Here is a 15,159-nt window from a genome sequence, read left to right as displayed (position 1 = left end):
TTCATTTTGGTCAGAATGTAAGAAATGCGGTTAAAACAGATACTGCGATTATGGTTATTCCAATTATGCGCATAATTGTAGTATTCTGTTTGCATGAGCTTCAGCTTAATCACGGCACTGCCTTAGCCAGTGTTTGATTCGAATGGCATTTTTGTTTCATTGTGTATAATGTTCGGTCCACATTTGATGCCCAGTGCACTGGAATAACTTATTTTTTGTAAAGAGATGTGCAGAACTGTGGAATTGATGGCTGCTCTCTCTATATGACAGACTTGACTTATGATGTATGCGACCCCCATCTTCAAATTCATAAGTCTGCACAGAGTTCTTAAGTTTTTTTTCCCCCCTTTGGTTTAAGGGTTCAGCCCCACATGTGTGTTCCAATAAGAGCTCCATCCCTGACGTCATGTCTGCAGGAGATTGGCTATATGGAGCTCGAGCACAAACTCCTGCCCTTGCACACACGCGCGCTCAAACTTTTCTAAGAGTTTTCAAACTTCTGCTCGAGCTCAAGTCGCGCGCACGCGAGCTCTCTCGCCTCCTTGACTCCCGATTTCCCCGGTTTCCGTTTCGTGCTTTGAAACTTTCTTTCACTTTAAGCATTTTCACTCTCTTTTAGTTATGCGTGTGGCGAATAGATGACAGCGCGCGAGGGTTTACAACTGCTTCACACGACAGAGTGTAGCTGAACTTCTATAGTTTTATTTTTGTACCTTTCTCTTGCTATAGTGTGTGTATAGTACATAGTGTTTCTTTCAAACTCCCCCAACACTTTCACTTCTTATGGATATGGCTGTGCTCATGTGGGACATAATTGTTTTTCTAACGTTATTTATTTATCCGACTTTTATTTCGGCGGATCAGAGCGGCTTCAGGAAACTGTACGTTCTGCAGCCGGGACCGAGCGGTACGGACGGGCTTCACGTGAGCTCCATTTCATCGCACTCGGGAGCGTCGGGACAGCCACACTCCTACAATGTGGAGCTCAAAACCAGCTTCGGCGGCCAGGTCCGAACCCGCAGAATGGGTCACCAACCGAACCCGAGCATTCCGATCCGCCAGGATGCGCAGCCTGGCCGACACACAACCAGCCATCATATGAAAGTGTCAGGGTAAGATCAGAGCCAAATATATTCCAAGTACACAACACTTTACATTGAATGTCGAACCGTATAGCCTACCCTACTTTTTTATTTGAATGATAATTATGTTGTATAACCATAATAATTAACCTGTTCGTAATTCATATTGAGATATGGCTATTGTCTGTTATTTTTGGCCACAAAGTTCATTATCCAATCAACTGACATTAAAAGTTACTTTACCTGGGAATAGCAATATTGAGTGCTCTCCCCCCACCAAATGGTGCTGATAACAATTAAGTTGAAAATTAAGTTGAATATTGGTAATAAATAAAACAAGAATAAGAATGTGTGTGTATATATATATATATATATATATATATATATATATATATATATATATATATATATATATATATATATATACAGTTTGTTCAGTACAAGTTCAGCCATAAGAAGAAGAAAAAAAGATATATAAAATTCTAAAGTAATGCGTCCATTGTAGGCTAATGATAAACTGAACCATAAAATGGTTCCTCATTAAATTAATAGAAATAAGAATGAGTGTTTTAGTTCCATTATAAGCTTGAATCGTGCTTTTGATCACCAGTTATTTGTTAACAGCCAGATGCCATTAAGCACTGATAAATTAAAAAGTCTGCAGTGATCATAATGTTGTAAAAAGCATAGTAACATCTGTTGTTTTAGGAAGCCCCACAAGCCAGTTTAAATGTAGGCTCCCGGCTCCCCTACCAATGAACCTGATGCCCCTTAAAAAATGTTCAGCTGGCCATTCACAAAGATTTTTCCACATTCCCTACAATCACAAAGAGTATTGATTGCATCCCAGCCTTGCATTTCTTCATATTTTCTGCACTTTGAATCAGTTCCTCTTATTTGCTGTTAAGTACAGTATGAAATAGCACAGTGGGAATAAGAGGACTGATTATATTGGAGCCTCAACCAGCTTTGGCCCTGGGCCCTCGCGTCACTTCGGTGAGAGCAGACTTACATCAGAAACCGCTCTGGGTGGGCGGGTGGTGGTGGTGGTGATGGGTGGGTTGGGGGTTACAGTAAGGTTAGTATGTTCAGTGGGTTTGTGTGTGAGTGTGACTGTTGATGTCATTGCAGAGTGAACGTCTGTGGGGGGCAGTGCTGTGTTGGTTGGAGCAAGACCCCGGGATCTCAACGCTGCACTAAACGTGAGTTATGACGATTCTTTTGTATCATGCATGTGCTTGGGTTCTCTCAGGTCTTTCTTCTGCACTACACCATACTTGAACTTCACTTTAAAAACTTGCTTGGACAAGGGAATCCGTCAAGTTCAGAATTGTGTATTTGCTTTAGCTTTGCTACAGACTATGGGTGTCGCATGAAATTAGTTTTCAACAAAATTAGTTAACTAATCTCGTAGAGGGGTTGAGTTTGTCTGATTAGAAAAGGTTTAAGCTTTTAACACAAAGTTGTAGTTTACGTTGTATTTAGGGATCATCTTGGAGTTAACAATCCTAAGATCATAGTTTACTGATTACATAGCATGTTGGGTCAGGCAGTAGGTGACCTCTCAGTAGAGAGTCGGACTTGGTAACCCGAAGGTTGCGGGTTCGAGTCTCAATATACCGGCAGGAAATGTAAGTGGGGGAAGTGAATGAACAGCACAGCAAAAATGGCTGCCCACTGCTCCGGGTGTTTGTGTGTTTAATACTCACCGCTGTGTGTGTACGTGCGCACTTGGATGGGTGAAATGCCGATCACAAATTCCGAGTATGCATGTCACGTCACTTTAAAATTCTGAGGGTTATGTCCCTTTGGCTCCAAACCCATGATATGTGCTTTTGTGCAAGACATTCGACTGTCTTGCATCATAGTCTTGCCTGGATGAGATAAAAGCGTGGATGAAGCAAAACTTTCTGCAGGTAAACAGCTCCAAGACTGAAGCTATCCTAGTCGGCACTCCACTTCAGGTCCGGAAATATGTTATCACCAGCATTGCTTTCTCTGATCAGGTCATTCCACTTTCCACTTCAGTCACCAATCTGGGGTTCAGAATGGAATCGCAGCTTACTTTTGAAGCTCACATCAAATGTTTGGACAGCTTCTCCACGCCTTTGTCTCCTCCAGGCTGGACTACTGCAATGCGCTCCTTATCGGCATCCCTAGCAAAAATCTCCAGAGGCTGCAGTGTTTTCAGAACAGCGCTGCTAGGATCCTCATGAGGGTGCGCAAATACGACCACATCACCCCCATTCTAAAATCACTCCACTGGCTTCCTGTGTCGTTCAAGATCGAGTACAAGATCTCTCTCCTTACCCACCAATGTACCCATGGTGAGGCACCCACCTATCTCAAGGAACTCCTCACCACACAAACATCCACACGTAACCTCCGCTCTGTTTCAACGAATCTTCTTAAAACTCCCACAACCAATCTATGTTTTATGGGAGATCGGTCCTTCTGCTCAGCAGTCCCCAGTCTGTGGAATGCTCTCCCTGACCACCTGCGGACCCCACAGACTGTAGATGTTTTTTAGCATGGTCTTAAAACCCACCGTTTTAGCAGAGCTTTTGATTGATTTGTTACTTCTTAATTTTTCAGTTATATTTATTTTATTTTATTCATTTACTTATTTATTGATTGTTGTTGATTGTCTTAATTCTGTAGCACTTTGAGATTTTGTTTAATATAAAGAGCATTACAAATAAAATTTATTATTTGTATTATTATTATTATTATTATTATTATTATTATTATTATTATTATTATTATTATTATAGTCTTACTGCAATGTCCAGAAACGCTACAAAAAATGTATACTAAATATAAGAAAGAATAATTAAATTCACATATTAAACTAATGGCTTAGAGGTCTTTATGTTATAAATGTCTTTAAGGAATGGTTGAAATTCCATAATCACAGAATAATTAAAGTCCTACAGGTTTGGGTCAACATAAGGGAGTTGTAATTATTCATATAATTCTTTTGTGGAATACCCAATGTTTTGGCAATGAAAGTCAGTAGGGTCAGGTGTTGTTTTGGACCCCACTGACTTTCATTGAATGGACAAAAAAAACAAAAAACAAAAAGACCTCATACAGGTTTGGAACAACATGAGGGTAAATAAGGGACAGAATTTTCATTTTTGCCTGAACTCTCTCTTTAATGCCATGAGCAGTTGCTGTGGTTACAAGTGGCATATGCTGAGACACTTTATAGTGTCCTTCATAAACAACCAGACAGACAGCTGTGAGTGGAGTCCAAACGGTCTTTGTCAGATCTTAAGTGGTGGGAAAGGGGGGGTGGTTGGGTGAAAAGAGGGTGTTTACTGTTATCATAGGTGTACATTTTGAGTTTTACTGTTATCATAGGTGTACATTTTGAGCTTTACTGTTATCATAGGTGTACATTTTGAGTGGGTAGCGACAGATGATATGTGATAGCGTATATCAGCAAACACTCAGTATATCACAACATGCTCCTGTTACAAGAAAATCGAAACATTATTCTGCAAGTTATTGCACACAAAAACAGAGCATCAACATGGGAATTGAAAAGTAGGGAAATGCAAGCCATGACAGAAAGCATTTTGAATAATTCATCAGCGTTTAAAAATTCTGCAGATGACAGAAGTGTTTCACTTAATGCAATAGACAGAAAGCACACATGCATAAAACTTGAAATATAATCATCGATAGAAGTACAAAGAGGCGTGGGGCAAAAGATGAGGACGTTTGTTAAGGCTATAGAGAGTATAATAACCCAGTAGAAGGGCTGGATCAGTTTATCCTTGGCCCGTGTGTTTCTGCCAGCAGGTTATATAAGAACCGGGCCACTGTATGTGTGAAAGTACATGGAGGCCACCGGGGAAAAGCAGGAGTCGCACCTCCGCCCGCTGTCTGAGTCTTACATCCAACAAACATTCCTCTTACCCACCTTCTACACATATCCTAGACGATCAATATTGTGTCTACATCCCCTGTCTCCAGTGACATTCCTCCTTCCTTCCCCTTGTTTTTCAGGAGTGATAAATTGCCGTTTTTGTGTATACGGTCTATGGCACCTCCAAGATTGTGTCCTGGATGTCTGCAGCATTTTGACAAAGTGTTTTGTCTTGGAGCTTTGCGTCGAACAACAGGTGTACATTTTTACTAGTGTACCGTGATTATGCAGACAATTTTATCCAAGTGATCTTTCTCATACATTATAGTCAGTCTTGGTTCTATATTTGATGGATATGGTTTTTGTTTCTCATGGGCTTGTCTGCAAACTGCTAAGCCATAGAGAATATGGGTTTTTGCAGATAGTTTGTATACAGATAGTCGATTGAGGTACTTGGGGAATTACTTAACCTGCTGGTTCATAAATCTGCTGGATAGGATGAATTAGATCCATTTTTTTTAAAGAAAGCTTATATAATGGCAGCGCCCATCACTTGCATTTTTAATCTGTCTCTCCATACTGGTGTTTTCCCAAGGGTTACAAACCCATTTGTATTTTGCCCTGTCTCTAAAATTTGGAGAGAAAAAATAATTTGGAGACTTAGTGTTCTTAATTAGTTTCAGTCTGGCTTTAGATCCGGTCATTGTTGTATCACCGCTACACTTAAGGTTTTCAACAACATCATATGTGCCATTGACAACAAGTAATATTGTGTAGCTGCATTTGCTGATCTGGCAAAGGACTTTGACTCCGTGGACAATGACATACTGATGGATAGGCTGAGAGTTATTGGACTCTCTTAGAGCTGTCTGGCTTGGTTCAAGAGTTACTGTTCTGGTTGTTCTCAATCAGTAAGGTTGGAGGGGTTTTGGTAAGATCCTCTGGCCTTATTTAAAGAGGCACCCCAAGGAAGCATACTGGGCCCTATACTTGTTAATATTTATGTAAATAATATTTTTTGGCTGCAGGGGATTACCACGTACATTTATACGCTGATGACACCATCATTTATACATCATTGACCACTGCACTGTCCTTATTGCAGTTTTACCCACATTCAATGTGCTTTTGCTAGTCTTCACATGGTTTTAAACACAAATAAAACAAAATGTATGGTTTCAGTAGAAAACCACATGTTAAATATCTGCCTAAAATGTACTCATTGGATGGCTTGAAGATCGATAATGTTGAATGCTACAAATATCCTGCTCTCTGATTTGAAAGCAAGTTTTCATTTGAAACTCATATAAACATATTGCTTGATTAGTTTCGTAAGTTTTAAGAATAATCTTCATAATAGTAATAAATCTTCTTTCACTCATACTTAAAAACAACGTTTGGTTAAAATGACCGGGCTTCCAATTTGGGATTATGGTGATGTAGTTTACAGGTCTGCTTCAAAAACTCTCCTTCATAAACTAGATTTTATTTACCACGCTGCAATCTGCTTTGTGACTGGAGCTTCATTTAACACTCGCATTGCCATTTGTATTTTTTTATTAAACTGCTATACTCTTCATTCTCATAGACAAATTAATTGGTTTCTGTTTATTTATAAAACTGTTATTGGGAAAACACCATTATATTTACAGTCACATCTTAATATTCATAATACTAGTCGTAAAATACGCTCCAGTAATTTCATTAATCTATGTATACCTGAAGTCTGTACCTCTTCTGGTCGTTGTTGAGTTTTCTGCTGCATATACGACTGGAGTCATCTGCAGCAGACTTTAAAGCCTAGTTTATTTATCTCACTTTCCTCCTTTAAGAATACAGTTTGGTCAATAGTATAAGATCACTGTACCTCTTTTGTAGAGATTTGTTTGTTTTATATGTTAATGTTTATTGTTGTGTTATTTGTAATTTGATTATGTCTTTACTGTATTGTACACGCTTTTTATGCTGCCTCTTGGCCAGGTCGGCATTGTAAATGAGAACTTGTTCTCAATTGACTTAACTGGTTAAATTAAATTAAAATAAAGGGCACTATTAAGATACTGCTTGTTTGAGCCTGACGCAGCAACCCTGTTTTAATCAATTACGTGAGTTTGGGGCTGTGACTTTTTGTTGGACTACTTAAACAAGCAGACTGATGTTTTAAAAGCATTACAGAACCACAGTGATTTGGTCTAAATTTGGAAAAACAATATTGTACCAATATTGGCAGTTACTTATTGTCTTGGTACGAAATACGAATCATTAGCTACGTTTACGTGCACACTTTTTTGTCATTCCGATTAAAATATTTCCGATTGAAAGATTTAGTGGACTGTTTACATGAGACCGCGTGAGACATTATCTAAACTAAACTGGGGTTTACATGTGCTGACTTTCAATCGCAATCAACACAGAGCAGTTTGTCTGCTGCTTCAGAAATGTCGACGCCCATTTCAGCAGCTGAAATGTGTTCACGGATGCCATAGCAACTCTCAACAGCCACCAGGACTTATACAAGCTATTTATTTGTTGTAAAGTGTAATCATCTCAGAATAAAATAAATTCTTCTGTCAGGCGCAGTTGAAGTAAAAAGTGCCCGGGACATACGCTGTCAAGATGAGAGGATGTAGCCGGGCTATGTCTCTGTCATTATGCCAACATTATCTCCATAACTTCTTACAAAATAAAAAGTTTACCCCTCAGAAAAATGTACTTCCTCTCAACATTATAGCCTGTGTGTGAACGCGGCGCGCGGTCAGTGGTGAAGGCGCGCGCTGTGTTTATCACGTCATATAAGGACGCACACTGAAAAGTAATCGGTCCAGGTCGTTTACATGGTTACATTTTTTGTTTGATCGGTTCATGAAAAGGTTTATCCCACCCCTCTCAAACCGATTACAATTTCATTCGGTTTGGGCATTTTTATTCCGATTGAGGTGTTTATATGGAGCATTTTTCATTCGGATTGGACTTTTAAACCGATTACAGTGCTCCATGTAAACGCACCTATTGTTTTTGAAATAATTAAATAATTGGTTGAGTGAATTATTCAGTGACTCATTCATAAAGATAGTCACTTGTTGCCACCTGCTGGTAAAGCAATCTCGAAAAAATCCCCAACACACTAATGGGCAGTAAAGTCAGTTTGAAGGGAAGTTATCGTAAATGTGCATTTGCAATGGATATAATATATTAGTAATATAATTATACTATTATTAATTATTGTGTGTGTGTGTGTGTGTGTATAGAGAGAGAGAAAGAGGGAGAAGAAGAGAAACCCCCTGTTTACAGAAAGAGGTCCTGTTTACACGGGCAAAGGAATCACTTTGCAGGCCATCTGGAGCGAACCCAGAGCACATTCCTGCTTCAGCCATTCCTTTTATTTTCAATGGAGGCGTCTATAGTTTGATGTCAGCTGCACAGTGAGTGGCCTGAGAGCACTTAAATTTGAGCTGAAATGTAACAGAACGTTTTTAATGGAAGTCCTTGCAGGAAAATTGAGTGTGGAAAAGGGAAGCCTCTTTAACACCTCAGAGAACGTCTCTATGACCGTTTTTCTGCTGACTCAGGAAATCAGGAAATGGGTTTATATTGTTTTTATTTTGTTATATCACTATAGTGTCACTAAACCATTTGTTTTTATGTTTTGACAACCTTTTGTGAAAGGTTGTTCTCATAAACATGACTTATGATAGGGTCACTATTATGTATGCTTTCGAGTAAATTAATAATAAAATATGACCTTTTTCGTTTATCTGACAGCAGCATTAGATGTTGGAATTCATGGGACATAGCAGCGAGAATAAATCATGGGTCTACCATTTTTCATCAGTTTCATTGCTCATATAATTTTCTATATAGGGGAAAAATGAAAAAGTCCAGGTTGTAGTCAGCACCTCCCCTTGTCTCTATATATCTTCCTTTCCATTCGTGTTTTAGAATTACTATGTCTCCGCTCTCCATCTCTCCTGTCTAAAAAGATAGACCTGATCGTAAATTTTCCTGCTAAATGTTTAATGGGGTTTGATTTTTCAGCTTTTAACACTCACCTCACTCAGAAAGTGCTAACAAAGAGAATTGTTTGAATAAAAGCAGCTGAATAAAAGCCCGACTGGTTCTTCTTGAGCTGCATGGAACTTCGTAAGTGAAGTGTTTAACCCAGAGCTGTCAGTCATCCAGGTTTTGTCGCTGACATCGAGTCCTATTATTGTACAGTGCAGAGGGCCACTGGGATTTTGCCATCTTATTTTACCACCAGGATATTGCACTCCAGTTCCTTATCTCTAACGGAACAGGAAGAGTGTTAATCCTGGTTCTTTTTTGGCCCATCAGGTCCTATAAATAAGTGGCGATGGGACAGACTTACATGCACTGCTAAATATTTGAGCATTGCACCATTACATTTAGTTGAAACACATCCCTACATATAAACTAAATATTTACGTAAGACTTCAACCAGGAATAATAGTTGGACTAAACTAGCAGAACAATTGGATTGCATCAATGAGCTCATGTTTTAACTGACAGATAAATGATGTTGACATTCACACTCGTTTATATTTTTAGAGTTCTTAGCAGCTCTCCAGCATGAAACCAATCTTAATGGTGAACTTTCCAGTGCGCCTCACCCTGTCATTTGTGCATGCCAGGGTTTCAACAAAAAAAATAAAATGTAAATAAATAGTAGCAAATTTGCTATATTTGTATTTATATAAAAATATATTACCCTTTTAGATTCAGCTTATTTTTTATTTATCTATTTTTATCTATTAAATTAATTTGGCTAATGTTATGATTGAAGAGAATGGAATGAAATTATGTATTTAATTTACGTTTATTTTTTAACGCAATTTCTTGGATCAATAATAGTAAATGTCCTATTATGCTTATTCTGTTTTTGTTCAAATGCACATTACTTGATGGAGAGCTTACAAACTAGTTCTGATCTGATTCTGGATCATTTCTGTATTATATATTATTCTGGATCATATCTGTTGAATCTGATTTAGGGTAGCGTTTTCTTCTCCACGCTTGAGGACGTCACCTCTTTGTGTGCGCTCGTCAGTCTTTAGCTCCGCCCACACGATATGCCTCCAGCCGCTGTTTTTTCCGGAAAGACTCGGGACAGCCTATATTTCTTTTATAAATATAATAAAACTAAGACTTTTCAGAGATATGAAGGATGCAATACTACTCTATAGGTACTCAAGATTGACATGAGATTGACTGAAACTGAGTGTTTCACCCCCCCCCCCCCCCCCTTTAAGTCCAAAGTCTGGAAAACCTGCACTTAACCTTTACACTGGCATTTTGTTTTTAACAGATATCGTGATGTATCATTATTGGATTGTTTGGATGGATGGATGGATGGATGGATGGATGGATGGATGGATGGATGGATGGATGGATGGATGGATAGACAGGTAGACAGACAGACAGATAGATAGATAGATAGATAGATAGATAGATAGATAGATAGATAGATAGATAGATAGATAGATAGATAGATAGATAGATAGATAGATAGATAGATAGATAGATAGATAGATAGATAGATAGACAGATAGACAGACTGATAGATAGACAGACAGACAGACAGACAGACAGACAGACAGACAGACAGACCGATAGACAGACAGATAGATAGATAGATAGATAGATAGATAGATAGATAGATAGATAGATAGATAGATAGATAGATAGATAGATAGATAGATAGATAGATAGATAGATAGATAGATAGATAGATAGATAGATAGATAGATAGATATTGATTACTGGTATCTCAGAATATATTAGCAGTATCATAAGCCATGTATCATATCAGATCATGAGGTACCCTGTGATTCCATCCTTAAACCAAGGTACAGGCAAAGTAGTTAGAAGTGACTAAGCCCTTAGTGAACTTTATGTCCCAATTTAAATAAGACCAGCTGGCGCAGCCATACACTGGAGATCAGTACTGAAGTAAGATCAGTAAATCACAGATCCATTTTTTTAAAGCCCCCTTTTTTTATCTCACTGGGCTTTATTTAGAACACAAATTAATTGTGGATAATTTGACTTTTTTAGAGAGTTATACTTCTCATAAATGACATAAAGCTATACACAATAAAAGCTTTGTGTTAATCCCAGCAAAATCTAATCTAGGCAAATAAATGTCTTGTTACTAGAATCTTGTTGGTTAGGATGCAGTGGTAAGATATGGCTTAACATATTTAACAGACTTCTTAGAAACAGAATTGAGTTTGACTAAAAAAAACAGCAGACATGCTTAAAAGTTGTTTAAAAGCTGAACGGAGGTCATGAAGTGAGCTTGGGTTCAGCCTACAGAATGACTGCCACCTTGTTGTTCTCTCTTCCCTGAGGAGCTTTCGTGCTGGCATTTTCCATGTGATATGCATTCAGAAGCTTCTCAGACTTTCCTTGAGTTCTTTTATTGGATTGAGATCATCAGGAAACATTCAGAGCATTTTTGTTTTTCTCAGACAGACGTGGGTTTGGGGGAGTTGATGGGTGATTTAATTTGTCTGCACAATGGAAGGCTGTCTAGCGATGAAGTGCTTGCGGATGGTGAAAACTGTAGTGTAAATTTAGGACCAGCGCAAGATTTTTGAATCGATGACAGCTTCGATTGAATGCCACTACATAATTTAACATCTAATTTATAGTTTGTTTTACAAGTTTTACAACATGTAAAATGCAATGAATGCTCATGTCTTTCCTCTGAGCCTGGATTTCTCATATTGCTCATCTGAAGTGTTTGAGTGTTTTTCCTGAGCTCAGGCATGTGTGCACAGCTCACCGCTGAAAGACTGCTCAGTCTATTTCGTCCCTCAACTGAACACGGCCCAAAACGTTGACGTCCCATGCCAGATAAAACACAACATGAAAATATTTCACCTGGGTTCCACAGCACGACATAGAGACAGATACGTTTTTCCTGGATGTGCGTGCTGAAAAGGTGTCCTCGATCTGCAGGAACAGGTGACTAGGTTAAGGAACCTGCTGTGATGGGCCTGAACTAAAAAAATGTAGTCCATTTGAACTAGAAAAGAGATCAATTTGTTTGGTTCTCCGAATTCTCTAGTTACACCCCTCTTGCATGTGGTAATTCAGTAAAGACACCCCGTGTCTTATTTATTAACCACCCTTAATGCAATGTAACCAACACAAACAGTAATTTCGATGTAAATTGGGCTTATTGTATTATAGTTTTTAAGAAAATGGACCAGATTAAATTAGTCCTCAAATATGTCACCAGCAGTTGTAGTCTTCAAATTATCAGAGCTGGGTAAGGTTTAGCGATTAGCTTTGTTTTAGAGGTTATGTTTAGTGGTTTTATGCTATGTTTATCATTTAAAGAATAATCAGTGTACATACATTAATTTTCAATAACTCCCGAGTCATTTATTCCACTTATGTTGGGGTATAAACACTTATACTCAAATGTTTTTTCAGAATCATTTTTGTTTATTTCTTTATGCCAAACATGAAATCTCTTTAACCTGCTAAGCCACCATTGCAAGTTTGAAAAGTCCATGACAAAGTGAATAATACTTTAGTTTAGGGTCAAATTCTCACTATTAACTTGTTGCTTATTACCCTGCATATTACTGGACATTGGCTGTTTATTAGTTCTTTCAAAGCACTTATTAATGCCTTATTCTGCATGACCTTATTCTACGTCCCTTAAGAACTTACTATTAATAACCAGTAGACATTAGTTTATTGAGACAAAAGTCGTAGTTAATAGTGAGAATTGGTTGCTAATCGGAAGTGTGAACACAAAGTGATATAGAACTATACTGTGGTCAAAAAACCTGAAAGTCCATCATACACATTAGAATGTTGGTCAACCAATCAGAATCAACCATGCAACAATGCAGTAGTATAATTAAATGCATAGTTAAAGGGTTTGTTCACCCAAAAATGAAAATTATGTCATTAATGATGTAAGACCTCCGGAATGTTCATCTCCAGAACACAGTTTAAGATATTTTATATTTAGTCCGAGATCTTTCTGTCCCTCTATTGAAAATGTATGTACGGTATACTTTCCCTTTCCAGAAATGTATATTAAAAACATCAGCAAAGTAATTCATATGTGACATCAGTTGGTTAGTTAGAATTTTTTGAAGCATCAAAAATAAATTTTGGTCCAAAAATAACAAAAACTACTACTGAGGGCCAGTATAACGTAAATATATATTTTCAATGGAGGGAAAGAAATATCTCAGACTAAATATAAAATATCTTAAACTGTGTTCCGAAGATGTACAGAGGTCTTACGGGTGTGGAGGGAGTCATTAATGATAATTTTCATTTTCGGGTGAACTAGTTTAATAAATAAATTCCCAAAATAAATACTGTTGTCCGTTTCAGAGTGGTTTGGGGGGGGTAAATGATGACAGAATTAACTTTTTTGGTGAAATATCACTTCAAGGTTAAAAAAAATGCTTGTTTTCCAGTTAAATTAAAGCATTGCATGTTAGAGAGGAGTTTGCTGTATCAACCTCCATGAAAACTTGGGAAATGCCTCTCCTGTCTGCTCACACTGCAGGCTTCCAGTCCTCAGGCAGTAGCTTAGCATGCTAACCCACGTTACTTTCTTGTTAAAGCAAATCCAAGTTGTGCCTTTCAGATTCAACACATTTGAAGAGGTTAGAGCTGTTGGAGAGCTCAGCAACAGATCCTCTTGAATGAGCTCTTAGATGTGTTACATGTATAAAGCTCAGCGGAGAAATGGCCCGACCGCAGTCGCCTTTAATTGGCTCTGTGTGTGCTGTGAAATACTAGCAGACTGAAATGGGCTTATCGACCACTCTGTCTAGGCGCATTCAGCTGTGTGTGAGCTCCTACACCGCTGAGCACATTGAGGGTACAATTCAACACATTTAACACCGATTTCAATATTGACTTGAGGGATAAAACTAATAAGAAGCTGGACATGTTGGAATTACCAGCACTGCTCCCCATAGTCCGGTTATCTGAGTCAGCAACATCGCCCTTTAATTTTGCTCTCATGCTCTCGTTATCTGTCTGCCTTTCAGAGGCCTATCTTTATCTCTTGCGTTCTTTTTTTTGGGGGGGGGGGGTCATCTGCGTTTCTCTGCATTAACCACGCCCACTTTACATGTATGACCAATCACACAATAGTTCTCGGACACCTGCAAGAAAAAAGTTCTGCTCAGGCGATGTGTCGAGAACAAGCTGCAATCCAACTATTAACATGGGCAAGACCAAAGAGCTGTCCAAAGACACTAGAGACAAAATTGTACACCTCCACAAGGCTGGAAAGGGCTACGGGGAAATTGCCAAGCAGCTTGGTGAAAAAAGGTCCACTGTTGGAGCAATCATTAGAAAATGGAAGAAGCTAAACATGACTGTCAATCTCCCTCGGACTGAGGCTCCAGGTAAGATCTCACCTCGTGGCGTCTCAATGATCCTAAGAAAGGTGAGAAATCAGCCCAGAACTACACGGGAGGATCTGGTAAATTACCTGAAAAGAGCTGGCACTACCGTTTCCGTTATTGTTGATAATACACTAAGACGTCATGGTTTGAAATCATGCATGGCATGGAAGGTTCCCCTGCTTAAACCAGCATATGTCCAGGCCCGTCTTAAGTGTGTCAATGACCAGTTGGATGATCCAGAGGAGTCATAGGAGAAAGTCATGTGATCAGATGTGACCAAAATATAACTTTTTGGTCATAATTCCACTAAACGTGTTTGAAGGAAGAAGAATGATGAGTACCTTCCCAAGAACACCATCCCTATTGTGAAACATGGGGGTGGTAGCATCATGCTTTGGGGGTGTTTTTCTGCACATGGGACAGGGCGACTGCACTTTACTTAGGAGAGGATGACCGGGGCCATGTATTGTGAAATTTTGGGAAACAACCTCCTTCCCTCAGTTAGAGCATTGAAGATGGTTCGAGGCTGGGTCTTCCAACATGACAATGACCTGAAGCACACAACCAGGATAACCAAGGAGTGGCTCTCTAAAAAGCATATCAAGGTTCTGGTGTGGCCTAGCCAGTCTCCAGACCTAAACCCAATAGAGAATATTTGGAGGGAGCTCAAACACCGTGTTTCTCAGCGACCTGACTGATCTAGAGAAGATCTGTGTGGAGCAGTGGGCCAAAATCCCTCCTGCAGTGTGTGCAAACCGGTGAAAAACTACAGGAAACGTTTGAC

General features: G+C 38.9%; 1 protein-coding gene across 3 annotated transcripts in view; it reads left to right on the top strand.

Moving 5' to 3' along the window:
* Positions 1–491: 491 nt before the first annotated feature.
* Positions 492–15,159, top strand: part of ltbp1 (latent transforming growth factor beta binding protein 1) — a 104,373-nt gene continuing 89,705 nt past the window's right edge. Inside the window, exons 1-2 of one of the 3 annotated variants that reach the window (XM_067455584.1) lie at positions 492–1,112; positions 2,214–2,284. In XM_067455584.1, the coding sequence (XP_067311685.1) occupies positions 784–1,112; positions 2,214–2,284 (400 nt within the window). In that variant the 5' untranslated portion in view covers positions 492–783. The remainder of the gene's footprint in view (positions 1,113–2,213; positions 2,285–15,159) is intronic. The other 2 variants (XM_067455586.1, XM_067455585.1) reach the window with 2 other exon arrangements.

The sequence above is a fragment of the Pseudorasbora parva genome, chromosome 10 (genome assembly GCF_024679245.1).
Source record: "Pseudorasbora parva isolate DD20220531a chromosome 10, ASM2467924v1, whole genome shotgun sequence".
Classification (NCBI taxonomy): domain Eukaryota; kingdom Metazoa; phylum Chordata; class Actinopteri; order Cypriniformes; family Gobionidae; genus Pseudorasbora; species Pseudorasbora parva.
This window is presented reverse-complemented; position numbering and strand designations above follow the sequence as displayed.